Raw genomic sequence first — 18,758 nt, 5'->3', positions numbered from 1 at the left:
GGCAAGGTATCATAGATGCTATTTCCTGTGCACCTGTTGTTACAGTACAAATAATGCTAGGAAGTTTATATTCTTCTCATTCAACCCTCACAATCCTACAGGATAGGTGAATGAAAACATGTCTCTGTAGGTTAACTTACAGTGAGGAATTCACCAAAATACCAAAGTTGGCAACTGCTCCTCTGAAATATACTTTCATCCTGTTTCTGGTTTCTCAATCAACTAATCTTTCCTGTTCTTATTGGGGAAACCCCAAAACCATGACTTGCTTTACTGTTCTGGAACCAAACCCACGACATCCCTGTACTTTTAAGATTGCCCAACTGTTAAACATTTAAGAGTTTTATGGGTTTTTCATGAACATGTACTCAGGAAAAGTAATCGGTTCAGTTTTGGGTTCGAGACTTGGTTTGCTTCACCCTGCCTTTTAAGGATTTGATTCATCAATCTGATATGGTAGATACTAAAAGCAAACCTTTGATGTCCACTAGGATTTTATGAAATACGGTGCTTTAAGGCCAGCCAAGAAAAATTAAACATAAAATTCTGTGTTCATTTGGACATCCTCGCTCCCTTCCTAATGTCTGCATTACACATTAGCCAGAGTTCCTCAAAGACAGAGTGCCTTCCTGATCCTAAAGGTCAATTATTTTTACTTTCCTCTGACACTTACGGTGTAACTTCTTAAAAAGAATACTGTTCTTTCCCAGCTCCGTACTGGGATCACGTTGACTTGCTGCTCACTTTGTACCTGCTTACCCAGACTACGTATCCCTGGTGATCTTCATGTAAAATATCTGTATGTCACTTTGATGTGAATACTGTCCTTTCTCTTCAAAATGTATGTAACTATGCCTTTGACTTCTAACAGGTGGAACAGTCCTCAGAACTTTCTGAGTCTGTCTCCTGAGTTATAATCCTCAGTTTGGCTCAAATAATACTCTCCTTCCCCTTAACTTCATTTTTGCTGTTCCTTTAAAAGGAAATTGCAGATTTCTGTACTAGTTTTGCAGACTCCAATTTGGCTTAAAGTTTTTACACTCAAGTTTCTTCCCAAACTTAAAGCATTACTAATTAAATGTCACCTGAAGTTACTGACAAAAAACCCTTAACCCTCCAGATCACGCTATACTTATGAGTATATTACTAAACCCTTTGTGTTACATCAAGTACGCCAAAATAAAGTTAAAATCAGTATTACTTAAAACGTTTCCCAATGTTTTAAAATCCATGGGTACTAACTTTCACTAAGATATATAATCAGAAAACTTAACTGGTTCCATTTACATTTAAGTGGAAAATTGGTTTTATTACCATTATTCCCACGTTGCTCATCAGCCACTTGAATATGGATCAGAAAATAGATACTTAACCTCAACATTTCTTAAACTCTTTACAGTCACATGTCTAAATTTTCCTTTCATTTATACTATTGCTTTAAAAGGATAAAGACACACAGAATTTCAGTAGTAATGCAAACATTGTTTTTCAGCCTTTTTGGAGACTTCTCAAACCTTTTATATATACATTTAAGCTTTCAAAAAGGAACATATAATTTGTTTAGCCTAACTGGAAAACAGTCACAGCTTGCGATGGAGAAATAACACATTGCTTAATTTTGAATACATTCATGTTCAAAGACACACAGGAAAAGTTTAGGCAAACAGCACAAGTCACCCTCCAAACAAAAGTTTTATGCTTGTTTAACTCAGCAGTATAATCGACAAGAAGTATTTCATGAATTTTTTTTACTCTGAAAATTTTGAACCTTAAATTTTAAATACAACTTCTATTTTTCAATTAATATGAACTATGAAAGTACTTTGAATAATTCCATGTTTTCATTTTGTCTGAAAATTCATAGAGGAAAAGTTAATATATGCCTCTTCCCCCAAACCAACATTTTTCTTTTAGTAGTATTCAAGCATCAATTAAAGAAAACAACTTAAACTTTTCCTTTGTAAAGAACATTTGGTACATAACTGTTATTTTTAACATCACCTTTGGCCCTCTCTTTCATATTGGCTTCCCGCATTACCTCCTCTGGAAGCCCCCCCCCCCACCCCCCCAACCTGAGCTACCGTATGACTCACGAGGAGCAAGGTACCCCTTATTCACAGAGGCTCACGACCACTTGAATAAGTATTACTTTGGCTGCTTGAGTAACCTTCCAGACCTCCTCTATATCCATCTCTTGTAAGAGACTAATGTGAACAATTTTATGACAATAAATTGATAAATTCTGAAAACATACAACCCACCAAGGCTGAATAATGAAGAAGTAGAATATCCAAACAGACGAATAACAAGCCAGGAGATTGAATCAGTAATCAAAAGCCTCCTAACGCAAAAAAGCCCAGGACCGTATGGTTTCACTGATAAATTCTACTAGATATTTAAAGAATTAATGCCAGTCCTTTTCTGAGTTAGCTGGTCTCTATCTATCCCACTGCCCCTCTCCAAATACTCACGATGCGCCCCTTTACAACCTATTGTATAGGCTCTTACTAACCTTTACTTTTTCAATGCAAAGAGTACCAACCAACCAAACATGTGCTTATGCCCGTTTACCACCCCCTGGCCTAACTGATCTGACTGCTGGTCATGCCGGCCTCTAGATACTGCTAAAGAATCTGAACTGTTCTTTGTTTCTGCCGATGTGAACATCTGGTGGACCAAGTATGGAAGGCAGATAAATGACAAGGTATGGCACCCATGTCTAAGAAAACATTGCTCTGTCCCTCCTTCTGGTGAGTTATTTGGGTCTTGCATAACCTACATGGAAGGGCAAGGACTGTCCCTTGCCCACATAAAGACCAACAGGTGAAAAATTGACCCTTTGCTTTGAAACAAACATGATACTCGGCCTTTCCCGAGTGACACTCCAGGACCATAGTACATTCAGACTCTGTGGTTTGATCCCACAGGTGGCATCTTCAAATCCCTGGAAAATGTTGTAAGTGACTCTAGCACTACCGTTCTTGGTACAAACGTCTGCCAAATCAACAAATGTTTTGGGTGACTCGTAAGCCACCTCCGTACAACTTGGGGTACTACGGCTGCTCCCATGACTAAGCTGCCTACTAGCATAAGCTATATACGGGTGGACCACTATAAAAATCTGGACTCACTTGGCCACAGAACCAAGCTTTAGAGCTGCCAAAACCAGACCACAGGCCTCCTGTACCAACTCTTTTGCAACCTGTTCCGCTCTCACAGATTGACAGGAGCACATGGGAAATGGAGGGTATGGATGCTAGCATTACCAATGGCAAAGGTCGTGGAATACTCCAGTTCCCGGAGATTGCAGGTTCCGTTGTAACCTTGTCTGCAAACCACACTGGTCTTTTTATGTTAGGTGGCAACAAAGTATATAAAGGGCGTCCACCTAAACGGTCAGGACAATGGGGACTTGGATACCTGGCTCCTTCTGTCACCAAATACTCCACCCTAAATGCAGCCAAATTACAAACCTGGGCTCCTTTGTTCATAAAACTGTGTCCCATAAATGTGCCAGCAGGGAAGTCATAGACAATCCACTGGCATAGACAATATCACAACTCCAACTTCTTTTCATTGTTCAGGATCTTATTCCCAAGCTATGGAGGTTGTGAATTAGAAAAGCCATCTTAACTCTCCATGGTAGTGGAACAAGAGTTCAGTTCCCCTACGCAAACTCTGAAAATACTTCAGTCAGAAGTTAACAGCCTAGCATCAGCGGTGCTCCAAAGTGGACTTGCTCTGGACACGCTGACTGCTCAGCGAGGATGAGCTTATGCAATCGTCAGTGGAAAATACTGCTTCTACGTAAATCAAATGGGAAAAATAGTGTCCAACTTATTAAAAGTGAAGAAAATGCTTTCGTCACATAAATGAAGCAAAGCCGTTTTATTGGACTGATCTCTTCCCAGGACTGGGGAACTGTTTCAATAGGGTTTGGGGAAATGTACTTTGATTTGATTTGTTCTTTTCTGTTTCTTCATCCTCATTCTAACCTATGTTCTTTTCTCCCTTTGCAGATCTCTTACCACTGAGCTACTCACCCAGTTTTGCTCTCCACAGCCATCACCTTAGCCCTTTCTTTGTGAAATATCAAGGGAAGTTGCAGAGGAGGGAATCCTTGGGGCTCAGAGTGGGCCGCCCAAGATATGCCTCACCGGCACGTTGATTATTTTGAACGGAGGCTACCTGGGAAACGGTCAGTGAGGGGAAATGATTGAAAACAACAACAAAAACACTCTGGTCCCCTCCCTTCCCCCAAAGTGGTAACTAAATCCATGTGACGGTATCCTCCCTATGACAGGAGGCTAGAAAGCATCCTTGTCACCACAGTTAGGAAATTCAAGGCTAAGAAAGCTGGATAAACGAACGCTGACACTTCTTCATTTAGGCTGCTTGCCCAAGCACAAGCCTCTTTTTGTCAAATGTACAAAAATATTTATTTGTCCAAAACTAAATACATTCAGCCTGCTTTGTTCACTTCAGGCGGTCCCATTTCTATGAGACCTCTGTGTACATGAATTAAACTGGTTTATTTTTCCTGTTAATCTGTCTTGTGTCCACATAATTATTAGGAGAGCCAAAAGGACCTCAAGAGGGGTAAAGGAGAAATTTGTCCATCCCCGTGTTGCTAGACAAGGTCACACACATTCACTGGCTCAGAAAAGATTTGAGGAGACCCTAAGTTGTCACCTCTGGCTGATCTTTAGTCTCCAAGTGTACTGGGTGGGAAAACTTGGGAAAATGAAAATGGTGTATACAGTGATGAAGCTGTGCACCCAGCCCCAAGGTAATCTGCAGAGACCAGGAGAGTGGTTTTTAAAATTTGTGTTTTCTTGTTACCTCCCCAACCCCCCTGACCCAGCACCCCGGCGGTTTAAAAAAAATAATAATCTGTTGTGTCCACCCACATAGTGGAACAGAAACACCAGTGACTACACAGCACACGGCAAAGAAAACCGTCTAACCAAAAACAGTTCGGCATACTAACCGAAAGAATCAACTACAACCAGCAGCCACAAATGAATACGAGGGAGAAAAACCTCCTCCCCATTTACTGCATTCCAAACTTCAAAATCTCTAGTTTTCAACACCACTTACAAGGCATGCAATGAAACAAGTGTGTATTTGCCCCATCACAGGTCAGATAAGCAAATTAATAGAAACTGTGCATGAGGAAACCACGTACTTTAACTTTGTAGGCAGACATTCAATCAGGAGTCATACCTATGCTCACCTGACAAAGGAAACCATGGAGCAAGAACTGAAAGAAACCAGGAGACCAAGGTCTAACGAAATGGAGACTCTCAACAAAGAGACATTTAAAACAGAAACAAATAGGAATTATGGGGCTGAAAAACCACAGCATGTGAATCAAAACCTTCAGTAGAGACTTCAAAGGAAGGTTTGAGCAGGCAGAAGAATCACAAAACCTAAAGTTAGGTTAATTGAAATCATCCTGGCTGAGGAGCAGAAAGAGAACAAAAATAATGCAGAAAATGGAACAGAGCCTAGATTATTTGCCAGACTCCACTGAGCAATCCGAGGCATACGTAATTGCAGTCCCAGGTGGAGACAGGAGAGAAAGGGGCAGAACAAGTATTTCAAGAAATCATGCCCCTCACACTCTTCAGATATGGCAAAACTCATGAATCTACACATCAAACTTTCCTTTCCTCATACCTCTCTCTTCCTGAGGCCCTCACATTCCTTCAGCACCACCTGATCCTCTGGGTGAGGTGCTCGGTCCACGACCTTCTATTCGGTATGCCCGTAGTTTGTTCATGCACCCCCTCTCACTGGGTCAGAGGAGGTCACCGAGGACAAGGATTCTCTAACGACTTTTCTCTTCACAGAAGGACTAGCCCCAATTCCTATGGTCTGGGTGATGCTTTATTAAAAATCATGAAGAAATTGTGCCTACATAAGGTCGGTGTAATGACCAACGCAAGAATAAAATGGGGAGGAATAAGAGTCAATTTCCTTCGCTCCTGCACTAGTGTTTACAAAACACTAACAAGTCAACCCCAAACGTTCTCCTCCTGGAAGATTCCCTGACCAGTGCATTCCCTCAATGTCCTCGTCACCCTCTGGGGGCCATAATTAATATTCTCACCTCCACCAAGATATTCTTGTCCGTCGGTGATTTGCCGTAAGTGCATGCCTATTCCTCTGTTTCCAAAATGCGTGTCACTGCTAACTCTACCTGCAATAAAGCATTTCTTGTTGCTCACAAAGATAATGGAAGTCACAAAAAAGTCCCAATTCAAGGTGGTGGAAGCATTTGATGCAGGAATGCAGGAAAGGGTCGAACGCAGGCACAGACCAACTCAGAGACACAAACTTTAACAAATAAGTAAGTGAGTAACAGCAACCCAGAGCATGTGTATCGAAAGAGGGACATGAAAAGACTGAGACAGCTACAGCAATAGAGGTGTGCATGTGGGCACAGGCACGGGTGGAAGATCAGAGAGGTGAAGGCATGGGCAAAGCCAGAGGAAGGAGCACCAACTCACGCTCAGGGTGAGAGATCATGGGCAAACACAACACAGACACACAATCTTCATTTTAAACAGAGGAAAACATGAACATGTCCAGAGACCAGGAAACACCAATGCGGCTCAGAGTGATTGAGCCAGAATGCTCATAGATTGATCAGTAATCTGCTGGGCCTCACATGCCCTGAAATTCAATGGAAGAAAACCTTAGGCAACATGTGCAACTGTGCATTCAATCTACTCGCACCTAGATATTAGGTCCCACGTGAAAGCCCTTAAGAGACCGGGTCACACCTACGTCTAAGCTCTGTAGCCCAGGAGGAAACTCAGTAAGCTATAGCCTCTGGGGCACACATCATGCCAAGTCTCCAGAGAATGACAATCAAGTCAACCGTCCACTGTTTACAGTTCCGCTACCTGTTCCATGAACGTCTGCCCCGCTTCACTCCAGGACAGGTCAGACCTAAGCATAGCCTTGGTACCTAAGCACTGGCAGGAGATATTAGGAGTTGGGGGACCCTGTCCCAACCTTTTCTTTGGTGTTTAAGTCCTTTGCAAGACCTTACCAAATGTTCTGAATGTGGATAAATACCCTGGAGTCCTTAGAACAAGCCCCGTCTGAGGTCCCCTAAGACCACGCACCAATATGCTGTCCCACTCCCACTGCAGGGTTATTAGAGCATAGTTTATTTTTACCAGCACCAGGAAAGACAGGGACCAGCATGCGGGAGCCCCCAGGGTTCCTTGAGGTTTACAGTTCAAGAAGCTGAGAAGACCTGTTTCCACAGTGTCTGTGGGGTGGCTGTGGGGACAGCAGCTGGCAGAGGCCAAGCCTTGCCTTCTAGACCTTCGGATGTCTCCACTGTAGAAGGGGCATAGCTGGGGTGTAGATGTTCAAATACAAAACCTGACACTGAGCAGGCGATCTAACTCAGTGCACTTTGAAGGGGACATCCGTGGCTCCGTGAACTTTGATTGTCAACCCCTCGTCCTGGAAAGAGCTGGGGCTTTTGGGAGAAGGCTCTTCTACCAAAAGTTGTGGAGTGAGAGCTCAACATGTGGGACGGAAATGGTACTGTCAATACGCCACCCTCAGGGATGCCTGTGTTGGAGCCGCTGTATCTGGGAAGAGAGAAGAACACTGGGGGGACAAACATTGAACATTCCCTGCTCCGTGCGTGGCAGAGTCTGTCCTTTGCCTGGTCCAGAGACAGACGTGCTTCTGGGAAGCAGCCAGCCACTTGGCAAGGAGCACCCGAAGCGCTCACCACTTCCTGGGTGAGCTCGGTATGCTCTAGGTCTTCCCATTGGCCTCAGGGGCACGGAGTGCTGGCAAGGCCCCAGAAGAAGGACAGTGCCTTTGTGGTAGAAACACAGTGTGTCCAGCCATTCAGCGAGGACGGGACACCGCTACCAGAGTGTTCACGAGAAAACTGTTTACTTTTTGGGGACTTGGTCTGAAGCGGGCCTTAGGCAAAGGGCTTAAGCCTGTCTGAAAATAGGGATAGTAACCACTGTGCCGTCACGGGACAGAGAGCACACAGCTGGGTGGCCTGGCACTTGCCTGTTTAACATCCCCAACTCCCCACTCCCCTCACCTCGCTCCTCTCCCCGTGTGCCCTTTGTACCCAAACTGAGTCCCCCGGAAAAAAGAACAGAGTTCACGTGAGCTCACTCAGATGTGAGGGAATCTGTTTTTGTTTGCTTATCCGTTTCCCAGCACAGTTACCTTTTCCCCTGGTCACCTTTGCCAGAGCAAACTAACACCCTCACTGCCTTCCCACCCGTGTCTCTCTCACCTCCCCACATGCCCTCCATATACCTTATACCCCCATGTCCTAAGATGTTGTCTGGAACCCTAGCCCTGAGAGGCTAATTGTCTCAGCAAAAGACCCTGTGTTCATATACACTAGAAGGGCATCTGGTCCAACAGTGAATTAAACGTTAAGGCTTTCTCCCATTGTATCCCATTAAAGTGCCTGATGATATGCAACAGGGATATGCAATCAGCATGCCCCCACAATTTCATATACACTAGAAGGGCATCTGGTCCAACAGTGAATTAAATGTTAAGGCTTCCTCCCATTGTATCCCATTAAAGTGTCTGATGATATGCAACAGGGAGGTTACATGGAGGACCACTATCCAACAAAATTAACTTCCAGCATTTCAATCTCAGGCCCTAGCTCACCAGCCCCTTTCCTTGAACTTCCACGTTTCCCTTGGAAGAATGACAGGCCCCAGTTAACCAGCCCTTCTCTTACTTCTCCTTCCTCCCCAAGCCCCATCCCACAGGAAGAACTGCATCCTCTGATGCAATCCCAAAGTATGACTTCCCCCCGCCTCTACAACTCTCCATGGACTGGTAACTCCCAGGCAGCGAACTGAGAAGCCTAGCTGCGCCTGATGTATCTACCCTGAGCCCCTGCACAAACGCCACACAAACACATACAACTGATGCTGTTTATTTATCTTCCGGTTTTATTCCAGGTTTACTGGTGTCTCCCTCTCTGTACGTTTCACCACCAGACCTCTCTTCATTTCTTCGTGTGCATGACAACCATGTTGACCGTTCGCCTTCATCTGAAGCAGCTTCTTAGGTCAAGGGTGCTTGCTCCATCACACGCATCTCAAAATCGGGAGTTCCTTTGGAAACACACACAGACACACACATAATAACCCATCCTCCCTGCACAACGCTAAAGACCGCTTTAACTTTTTAAGGCCCTGCCCAGGAGACAGAGTCACATTCCCTGTGATCTCTTACATTTCCTCCAACCACATATTAGAAACGACCCTTCCTAATCTACGCAAAATGGCCACTGTTCTCACCATAGCCGTGGGAGGTGAAGGAGATGCATGAGAAAATTAAAAGGTGACTGTGATGATCAAAACAGAGAAAAATGATGGGACAGCGGGGTAAGGCTTTGCCCAAAGGGGACTCACAGACCTCTGTGGAAAGGGGGTGGTGGGGGGAACCTGAGGCAAGCCCAAATTTAAGGGGGCGGTACAGGAGGCCTGAGGGTGGGGTTGACGGCCATGGAATGACAGTTCAGAGACGTGCACCTTTGAATCTCAGTGACTTTGACTCTCATGCTGCTTCACTTGCCTAAAGCTTCCCTAGTCAGCACCAGTTCTGCACTGCAGTTTTCCAGATGTGCTGTCTCACCCTGATGCCCTCACGCCCTGGTGTCACTGTATGCCTCTGAGCCTCAACTTCTCCATGAGTGAAATAAATGACCCAGCTTACTCGTTTCAGCGCCCAGCCCCTGGGCCCCTCACCTACCTGTCCTCCTCTCACTTACCTGTCCCGGTGGTGCCTTCCTCCCTGGGGTAGTAGCGCAGGGGATTGGGCCACAGGTCCTCGCTGATGATCTGGTAGGGGAAAGGGGCCCGGTCGGGACAGGCCAGCCCAGGCCAGGCCCACACCCCTCCCCCCGAGCAGCCAAACAACATCGCCATTGCTGAGGAGGCCCAGAGGCACCCCACCTCAGCAATCCTGCTAGATCCTGCAAAGCTGTGGTCACAGAACCACCTGAAGAAGTCATGGCTGCTGCTGTGGTGCCTGCGGCTATACGCCTCACTTTTAAAATGCCGGTGCCACTGAATTCGAGTGGAATGAGCTGCCATGTATCCTGTGGGAAAAGGAGCATGGGAGAAGGGCCTAAATCATGTTTCAAGTTCACCTCACCCCATCTGCCCTCCCCCACAATCCAGGGAGCTGTCTCTTGCCAGTGACGTTAATGAGATACTCCTTAACAACCACTTCATTCTGGAAATAGCGGTTGTTCCGGAAAAACAACACGATCTTGCAGCAATCACTGGGATATCTGAGTTTCTCCACCTGATGGGACAAAGTGGAGGAGGAGGGTGAAATCTGTCTCCTGTAGACCTGCTCTTTCCTGCTTTCCGGGATAAATCATTTCCCCTCTCCTCCCCAGCCTCAGCCTCCCCAGCCTGACCTTCAAGTTGGTCATGTAGCTAAGCATGTCTTTATCTAGGTCACCCATCGTGGCCGACATCTGGGGGTGGTTCACAAACTGCTTTACGTCAAGGAGCCTCTAGATGCCGGAGGTGAAAGGCCTACGAGCACAGAGCGAGCCTGGAGAGCAGCCTGGGAGTGTCTGATCTCAACTCCCCACTAGTATCTAGTCCTATTCCTTCAATACAGACTGCATGAAGGCACAATGAGCCCCTCGGGGTGTGCATATCTGTGCACGAAAACAGGGAGCCTCCGTTTCTGAGAGGGAGGCCCTGACCTCCATCTGGACAGAACAAGCTTATATCTGCACAGCAAACACTCCTGGCTCTAACTAGGATGAGCATTCATAACTCCCCACTCTCACCCCCATTTCCCTTGATGGGTATTCCAAGGAGAACCTGTGCACAAGACAACCCTTTTGTCTCAAGAGGCCCTGGTACTAATGACAATACCTTTTTGGACCTCTGCAACTAAAGCCCTAGTCTTGTTTCCTGCTATGCAGAAAATCAGCATGCCCCCACAATTTCAGGATCACATTTCCATGACTGTGCCCACAATGCAAAATCCAATGGATACATTTTGGTACCCAAACGGCCCTCTATGTTAGGTACCTCTTGCTGTAGCCCAGCCACCACGTGGTCTCTCAACTACAAAATTAAGGATACAACTTTGACCCAGAAGCCAGGGATGCTCTGGATGATGGTGCTTCTGTGTTCTAGATAGGTCTTCCGCCTCCCAAGTGTTCTGAGATTGAGACGAGCGCAGGCTCGGCTGCATTCCCTATTCAGAGGCTCCAGCTCTAACTGCACGGCCTCCAGCGCCTCCAGCGGGGACGGGGCGCTCTTCGGGGACGGCCCTGGCTCTTCCTGACCCTCCTCCTGGGGCTTCTGCTCCGGCTCTTCCACCAGCATCTGCTCCTCCTGCTGTTCCTGCTCCTCCTCCTCCATCACCACCTCCATCTCTTCCATGATGTCCTCCACAGGCAGCCAAAACACCTGCATGATCCCCGCCAACTCTCCCTACAACCGGGCCGCGCCTTGCGGCACCACCTCCCCGCTGAAGATGGCGGCCCCCTCGCCGCACCCATCAGCTAGTGCCGGCACCCTACCCACCTCCCGCACCACACCTGGGGACCCGCGGGCCCCTGCTTCCTGAGGACCCCCTCCCACACCTAGGATGACCCAGGGTCCCTGGGCAGTGCCGCCTTCCCCGGGCCCCGCCTTACTGCCCATGCGGACCTGGCTCTGAGCTGGGGCAGCGGCGACGGTGTGGCAGTTGGAAGCTCGGCACGCGGGCGGCAGAGAACGCAGCACCAGCGACCGCAGTCACGCTTCGCTGCGGACTGAATCGTTCCCTGGAGCCTCTGCGGTGACGAGGCCTGAAACGCATGCGCAGGACCTTTGGCCACCAGGCACGCGTGACCAGGCGGCAGAAAGGAGCTGCAAGCCACGCCCAGGCCGCTCGTCCCCATCACGACCAATCAGGGCGAGGACAGTGGGCGTCACCCTCGGCTGCCTCGCCCCTCGCCTTGTGGAAACAGGCCAGCCTCCAGGATTGCCGGGTCCCCCAAAACACCCCTTTTGCCACCCCCAGACCTAGCGGCCCAGGTTCCACAGGGAGCTCGCCTCCAGCGAGGCCTCCGGCCTTGTGTCTGGCATTCCCGGGTGCCCTGTGATACCTATTTGGCCTGTGTCAATTGGAACCAGGAGTTCCCGCTCGGAAATCAGAACATCAGAATGCGGTTTCCCTCAGGATCTTTAACCACTGGGAGCTCTCAAAAACTGTACAAGGAAATGCACGGTGGCCAAGGTTGCTGGATAGTTTTCTTCCAGGGGACAGAGAGCCCGAAGCTCTGTGGCATGAGAGGCAAGTGTCCGGCAAACCCAGCTCTTCGCTAGACTTGAATTCCTTTGTTCAAGTGCAGGAAAGCCATGGAGTGAAGAGCTCCGTCTGAGTGTCTGTCTGTCTCCTCTCGGCCTTTGTGTGTGTGTGTGTGTGTGTGTGTGTGTGTGTGTGTGTCTGCGTTCTTGTTTCTATATGTATCTGGTCCCTCCCTCCGTGGCCCACTCTCCTGGGATCCCTGTCCCCTCTGGAGACTTAAACTCTCAGAGAAGTTCATATGTTGGTTTAATTAATACAGACTCTAAATGTCTTTAGAGTTATCAACACCATGTATAATACTTTTATTGCACTTAGGTTAACTAAAAGTCAGTAACCTCATCTAGTCTGTTACAAAATTTGTCAACAACAAAAAATGGTATTTTGATATTTTCATATGTAATAAAATGGAAATAAATGGGATTAAAGCTTTTAGGTAAACTCTTTAAGAATAATTTTGTGTTATGGTATGTTACTTAAAAATAGTTTCTCCGGACCTTTCTGGTAACATGAATCTAGAGGTTTTCTACATTAAGTTAAATGATGAGAATTCAGTGAATATCCATATAATTTCCAAAATAAAATACTGAAATATTAAATGCCTAGCAAGTCAGCTTACCTACTTTTGCCTTATTAGAGAAAAGCTAAAGATGCTTGACGTTATTGGACACGTCTTATACCACATTGAGGAGAGAAACTACACTGTGAGACGATACATGTTTCTAGAGGTGGTTATTGAATATACTCATAAGTTTGCCAGTGAGGAAATGCTGATATGACACATGGTTACCGATTACTTCTTGGTTTTATCTAGACATTGGAGTTTTAATGGTTAAGAGTTTTAATTAATGTATGGAATTGGATCTGCTAGAAAATAATAAGGGAAATATATACCTGCTTCTGATAACAGATAGTAAATTTTCTTTACTGTTAAGTAATCCATTTTAAATATCTGTGTTTACCTTTGAAATTTTTCACTGCCACTTTGGTTGAGTAAATAGCTATTGTTTCATAGCAACTTACCATCCTACTTAAGTGTTGGCCCTGCCCTAAAGTTCATTTGTAAAAGAAGTACATTAATGATGTATTTCTGCAAAATGAGAAACTGAGAAATGATAAACTGTGAAGGAACAATCCTTGGTTATATTAGTATGTACGATCTCTATTTAAAAAGATGGTGACACAGGGAATGTATTCACTGAAAGGGAAATTTAAGCTGAGATGACGAAATACAGGAAACAACTAGGAGTAGGATGGGCATAGAGTGCAGGTGGTTTCCACTCAGACATACATTACCTGTAAATGCCTCATGATAGAGCAGAGCATAATTTAAATGCTTTGATAGGAAAGGTATATACAATAATATATAATCTAATGAAAGGAGATAGTTGTAAAGTAGAATATATATGATATGTTTCTCCTTAGTATGACTGTACCCTTGGTTTGGGTGTATAATCATTAACAAATATCCTTGGCTATATATACTTCTCTATCTCCACTGCAAGTAATAAAAACCAAAAATTGTCTGAAAAGTACTATCTGGCTCTTCTGGGGCAGACACTGTGGAAACGTAATAATTAAATAACCACTTAAGCCATTAGTCAGAATTCATTATTACCAGTCTTGAGTACTCAGCATATATTGAAGATATTGGGGAAATAAATTTATCAACTCTTCCTCTGTGGTTAGTATCCCAGCAGCCATACACATTTTAGAGATATTAGTAGTTCCTAGGATTTTTTAAAGCCTACAAGTCATTAGGAGAAGAAACTGAAAGAGGTCTTCTTATCTAGAATCACAGGGGCAGGCAGAAGACCTGCCATACAGTAAGATGTTCCTGTCAAATGTGAGATAAGCAATGAAGTACTGGTTCTACAAATCTAATACTGAAACACAGTTACCTAAAAATCATAATACAGAAACTGTTAGCTTCCTTTTGCTGTTGTACGACAAACTTAGTGGCTTAAAACAACATAAACTATCTTATACTTATGGAGGCCAGTCTGAAAGAGGTCTTGGGGAGCTACAGTTATGGTTTCAGCAGTTGCTTCCGGAGGCTCCGGAGAGAATGTCTGTCTTCCTTGCCTTCAGCTTCTAGAAGATGTCTGCATTCCTCAGCTCATGGCTGCGTCACTCCACCCTTTGTTTTGCTTTTCCTATCACCTTCTTTGATTCCCTCTTCCTTTTGTAACAACCCTGAGATGACTTTAGGTCCCCTTGGATAACCCAGGATAAATTCCCATCTCAAGGTCTTTAACCTAATCAAATTGGCAAAGATTCTTTTACCATGTTAGGTATCATATCCATTCTCATGTTCTAGGGATTAGAATATAAACATCTCTAGGTGCTATTACTCTGCCTGCCACAGGACGGATAGAGATGAAACTTCTGAATCAGTTAGTATAAAGACAAAAAGGAAAATCCAAAACATGCGTTTTTAAGTAGGATTTTTTTCCTCACAGACTCTTTCCTATGAAAGATCCCTAAACACTATTTTGTCCGGGAGATAAAGGCTATCCAGGGTACAATAGGGAAATACGATGTCTTAAAAGTCGTGTTAGAAAGATCTGTGGTTTTAATGCTTTGCATTGGTAGTTTCTTAATCTTACATTAACCATTATTATTGAGCACTTGAGAAAACTATGGAAAGTGTTCCTGTAAACACCAGCTGATCAGTTGATGGTGATCAGTTAGTATTTATTGGGACACTTTCCATCGTCTAGATAGATAACAGCTGTGTGCATTATACAAAAGCTGATCTTTAAATCCGGCAAAGTTATAATCGTTCCCTAATTTAGGGGGTTTATGGTTTCTACCTAATATGTAGGCCAACCAGCAGCTTCCAAGCAAGTCTACTGGAAGGGACTAGTTCAGTATATAGGGGGAAATCAAACAATTTTTATTATTTCAATAATTACTGTTTAATATTTTAATCCTGTGGTTGACAGGAAAGAAACACTAGAGAGGAAAAACAATTGACGTTAAATCTCAGACGGTGTCTGAGAAAATGTGACAGAGGTTTGGATATCACTCATTCATGAACAAAATTAAATCTGGCTGTTAAGCAGTAGAGCCAGAAGTCTGTTTCATGCCATGAATGTGTTTTTCAGTGACTGCCATGCAATTAAAGGACTGCGAGGTTAAGATTACTGCAATTGCTACAGCAGGCAAGTAGCTAGATATGAGCAGAGTAATGGAAGAGGGGCCAGGTGGCAGGAAAGCAAGCATCTTGTAAACAGCAGGGGTCCATGGGCAGACAAAGAAAAACAGGAACCTCCCGACTGACAGGAAACTGCACATTTTGGGTGGTAAGTGTCCTGAAGGCAGACAGAGAAAGATGAGGAAAGGCAGGAATCTCCTGCTTCCAAATGTAACCTGTTGCTCTCCCTATAATAAAATAAGCCTTGCAGACAAGAAGCACGCACCATGCACTGAGGCCATGACACTTCTGATGAAGCTAAATAAGGACAAAAATCCCTTCTGGAGCTGGAAAGAAACAGGGAATACGACCCCCAAACTCCTGCTTCCCCAATGAGTATGCCACCCCTTCATTTGTATGCCCCTCATAACTGACTTGCCAGTGGAACCCAGGGCAGCAGCTCCTCACCTATCTGCCTGCTCTCCCTCTGAGAGCGTATTCTTGCTTAAATAAATCCTCACTTTACTTCCTTAACCTCGCTGTCTCATGGCCAAACTCTTTGCATGAGCAAGAACCTTAAATTCACTGGGAACACAATGAGTGTTTACACATGAGGAAGAAAGGAACAAATACATTTCTCTTAAAAACTAGTGGAGAAATACATATTTTCTGTTAATAGGAAAGACTGGGTTACATAAGCAGCCATGAAATTGAGAAATGTTTTAAAAGTAAATCCAAAGATAGCTTTTTACAATTTTGCAGCAAATACAACTCAAAGTTTAATTCCTCAGGATGGAGGAAGAAAAAAAAGGATACAGATCAAATGACAAAACTTCTCTTTAAAGGGTGGACTATGTAGAAAATTCCAGAGAAATCTAAAAACTATTTTTCATAAAATATCACTTGAATAAATGAACTTTAAAACCAAAAGGACACCTATTCATCAATTATAATTCACCCAAGATTATAATTGTAAAAAGTATCATTCAAAATCTAAACATTAGAAATTACCTTAGGAATGCAGCTAAGAAATGATGTAATAAGGGCCTTTCCAGACAATCTGTCAGGTATTAAAGGTCTGAATATAAGGAAAGATGGGTGGGAAAGCTCGAGACATTAAAGTCCCCTAATTCATCTATAAATCTAAAGTAATGTCAGTCAAAACTCCAGAAATAACTAAGATAAAAATGAACAGTAAACAAATTACTTGCATTAATGTGAAATTCTTAAATTATTTCTAACAATCATATAATGTAATGTGGTATTTGGCACTGTAAGAATGAATAGAATAGGTAGCCTAGAAAAAGACATGTGCATATTTACAAATTAACTTTCATGGTATAAATCAGTGGAAAAATTGGTCTCAAAGAAATGAAAGTGTCTATCTTATAACACAGTAAGAAAAAAGGAAATTACAGATCTAGGTGTAAAAAGCCAAACTTTAAAGTAACACTTTTAGAAAAAATATACAACTTTTTAATTTCAAGATAAACGTTAATTCTTAAAATTCTTAAACGAATTCTTAAAATTCTTAAGTCCACAGGGACGTCCCTGGTGGCCCAGTGGCTAAGACTCTGCGATGCCAATGGAGCGGGCCCGGATTCAATCCCTAGTCAGGAAACTAGATCCCGCATGCCGCAACTACTATGAGTTCGACTGCCCCACAGCTAGAATATCCCGCATGCCACAACTAGAGATCTCACACACTGCAGTGAAGATCCCGTGTGCCGCAACTAAAAGGTCCTGCGTGCCGCAACTAAAAGATCCTGTGTGCCACAACTAAAGATCCTGCATGCTGAAACTAAAGATCTCCCACGCTGCAACGAAGAGCCCGCATGCCACAACTAAGACCCAGAACAGCTAAAAAAAAAATTTTTTTTAAAGTAAACTATTGTCTAAAAATGTTGACAAGACATAAAACGGGAGTTAAACTGCAAGTGAGAAAGGTTTTCTCTAACACCTATAAAAACACAAAACTGCCAAAGAAAAACAAGATAAGCAGTGCACAAAATAAGCAGTGTACGAGATAATCCCTTTAAGCAAATAAATTTTCACCAACATCGTTCAATCTCTGGCTAAATCATAGGTGATTTCAAATTCACTGTATATGAAACACAGACTAAACATAAATTATGTCCTACTAGGTATCCAGAGTGTTGAGTGTCAGCTCCATTAGAAGATACACATCATGAGGTAAGATCTCATTCACTGCCTTTATGTTTAGCATACGGAACAAAGCCTAGAATACTGACTGCTGAATCAAGGAACAGAAGAAAATTTCCTTGTGTAGGTGTTTCAATGTAGTTTCTGAAGGCAACTTGATATGCTTTAACATTACAAACCAGTTTCAATGACTCGAGTCAACAGAAAAACATTTAATTCTTACAAATTTTTTCAACAGGAAATTTTACATTTTTGGGTTAAATGCCATTTTTCAAAACAAGCCAACTAAGGTAAACCACACACAGGACTAATTTTAAAATTATTTATCTCCCTGTATTACTCTCATATGTAAAACATACAGAAAACTTTAAAAGTTAATATCCTTCACAGCACTCAAATTTAAATAAACTTATAGTTGGCATTTACTTTTTATTCTCTGTACTGCAAATTTGTTATGTTCCTACAAAAACTTCTAACAGGACAGGCCTTAGCACTGTTTACGATTTTCAGCATTTACTTTAACATGTTCAAATACAGAATTCTTGTTCCAAGGTTGAGGAGAAATTTTATCTTCTAGGTTACTCCTTTCATCTTCTTACAAATATTATCACTATAATAAACAGAATATCTTGTCAAGAATCTTTTTGTTGGAGTTCAAAATTCCTAGGGGCAAGGTATCATAGATGCTATTTCCTGTGCACCTGTTGTTACAGTACAAATAATGCTAGGAAGTTTATATTCTTCTCATTCAACCCTCACAATCCTACAGGATAGGTGAATGAAAACATGTCTCTGTAGGTTAACTTACAGTGAGGAATTCACCAAAATACCAAAGTTGGCAACTGCTCCTCTGAAATATACTTTCATCCTGTTTCTGGTTTCTCAATCAACTAATCTTTCCTGTTCTTATTGGGGAAACCCCAAAACCATGACTTGCTTTACTGTTCTGGAACCAAACCCACGACATCCCTGTACTTTTAAGATTGCCCAACTGTTAAACATTTAAGAGTTTTATGGGTTTTTCATGAACATGTACTCAGGAAAAGTAATCGGTTCAGTTTTGGGTTCGAGACTTGGTTTGCTTCACCCTGCCTTTTAA

At 43.6% G+C, this 18,758-nt stretch overlaps 2 protein-coding genes across 2 annotated transcripts in view; one reads left to right on the top strand and one right to left on the bottom strand.

Moving 5' to 3' along the window:
- Positions 1 to 18,758, top strand: part of LOC137757660 (protein WWC3-like) — a 117,739-nt gene that overhangs the window by 57,596 nt on the left and 41,385 nt on the right. The window lies entirely within an intron of this gene.
- LOC137757654 (testis-specific Y-encoded protein 3-like) lies at positions 7,576 to 11,950 on the bottom strand. The gene is made up of 9 exons (XM_068534268.1): positions 11,878 to 11,950; positions 11,592 to 11,728; positions 11,385 to 11,498; positions 11,145 to 11,345; positions 10,460 to 10,537; positions 10,230 to 10,341; positions 9,987 to 10,132; positions 9,803 to 9,872; positions 7,576 to 7,619 (listed from the first exon to the last, which is right to left on the bottom strand). Exons 1-9 carry the CDS (start codon positions 11,948 to 11,950, stop codon positions 7,576 to 7,578), a joined length of 975 nt encoding a protein of 324 aa, XP_068390369.1.

Source organism: Eschrichtius robustus, assembly GCF_028021215.1.
Source record: "Eschrichtius robustus isolate mEscRob2 chromosome Y unlocalized genomic scaffold, mEscRob2.pri SUPER_Y_unloc_1, whole genome shotgun sequence".
Taxonomy (NCBI): domain Eukaryota; kingdom Metazoa; phylum Chordata; class Mammalia; order Artiodactyla; family Eschrichtiidae; genus Eschrichtius; species Eschrichtius robustus.
This window is presented reverse-complemented; position numbering and strand designations above follow the sequence as displayed.

Coding starts and splice junctions, on each gene's coding strand:
- LOC137757654 (XM_068534268.1), bottom strand. CDS start 11,950: ATGGGGACGAGCGGCCTGGGCGTGGCTTGCAGCTCCTTTCTGCCGCCT. Junction 11,499..11,591: donor CCCCAGGTGTGGTGCGGGAG/GTGGGTAGGGTG, acceptor GCCCGGTTGTAG/GGAGAGTTGGCGGGGATCAT. Junction 7,620..9,802: donor GGAAGGCACCACCGGGACAG/GTAAGTGAGAGG, acceptor CTCTCTTCCCAG/ATACAGCGGCTCCAACACAG.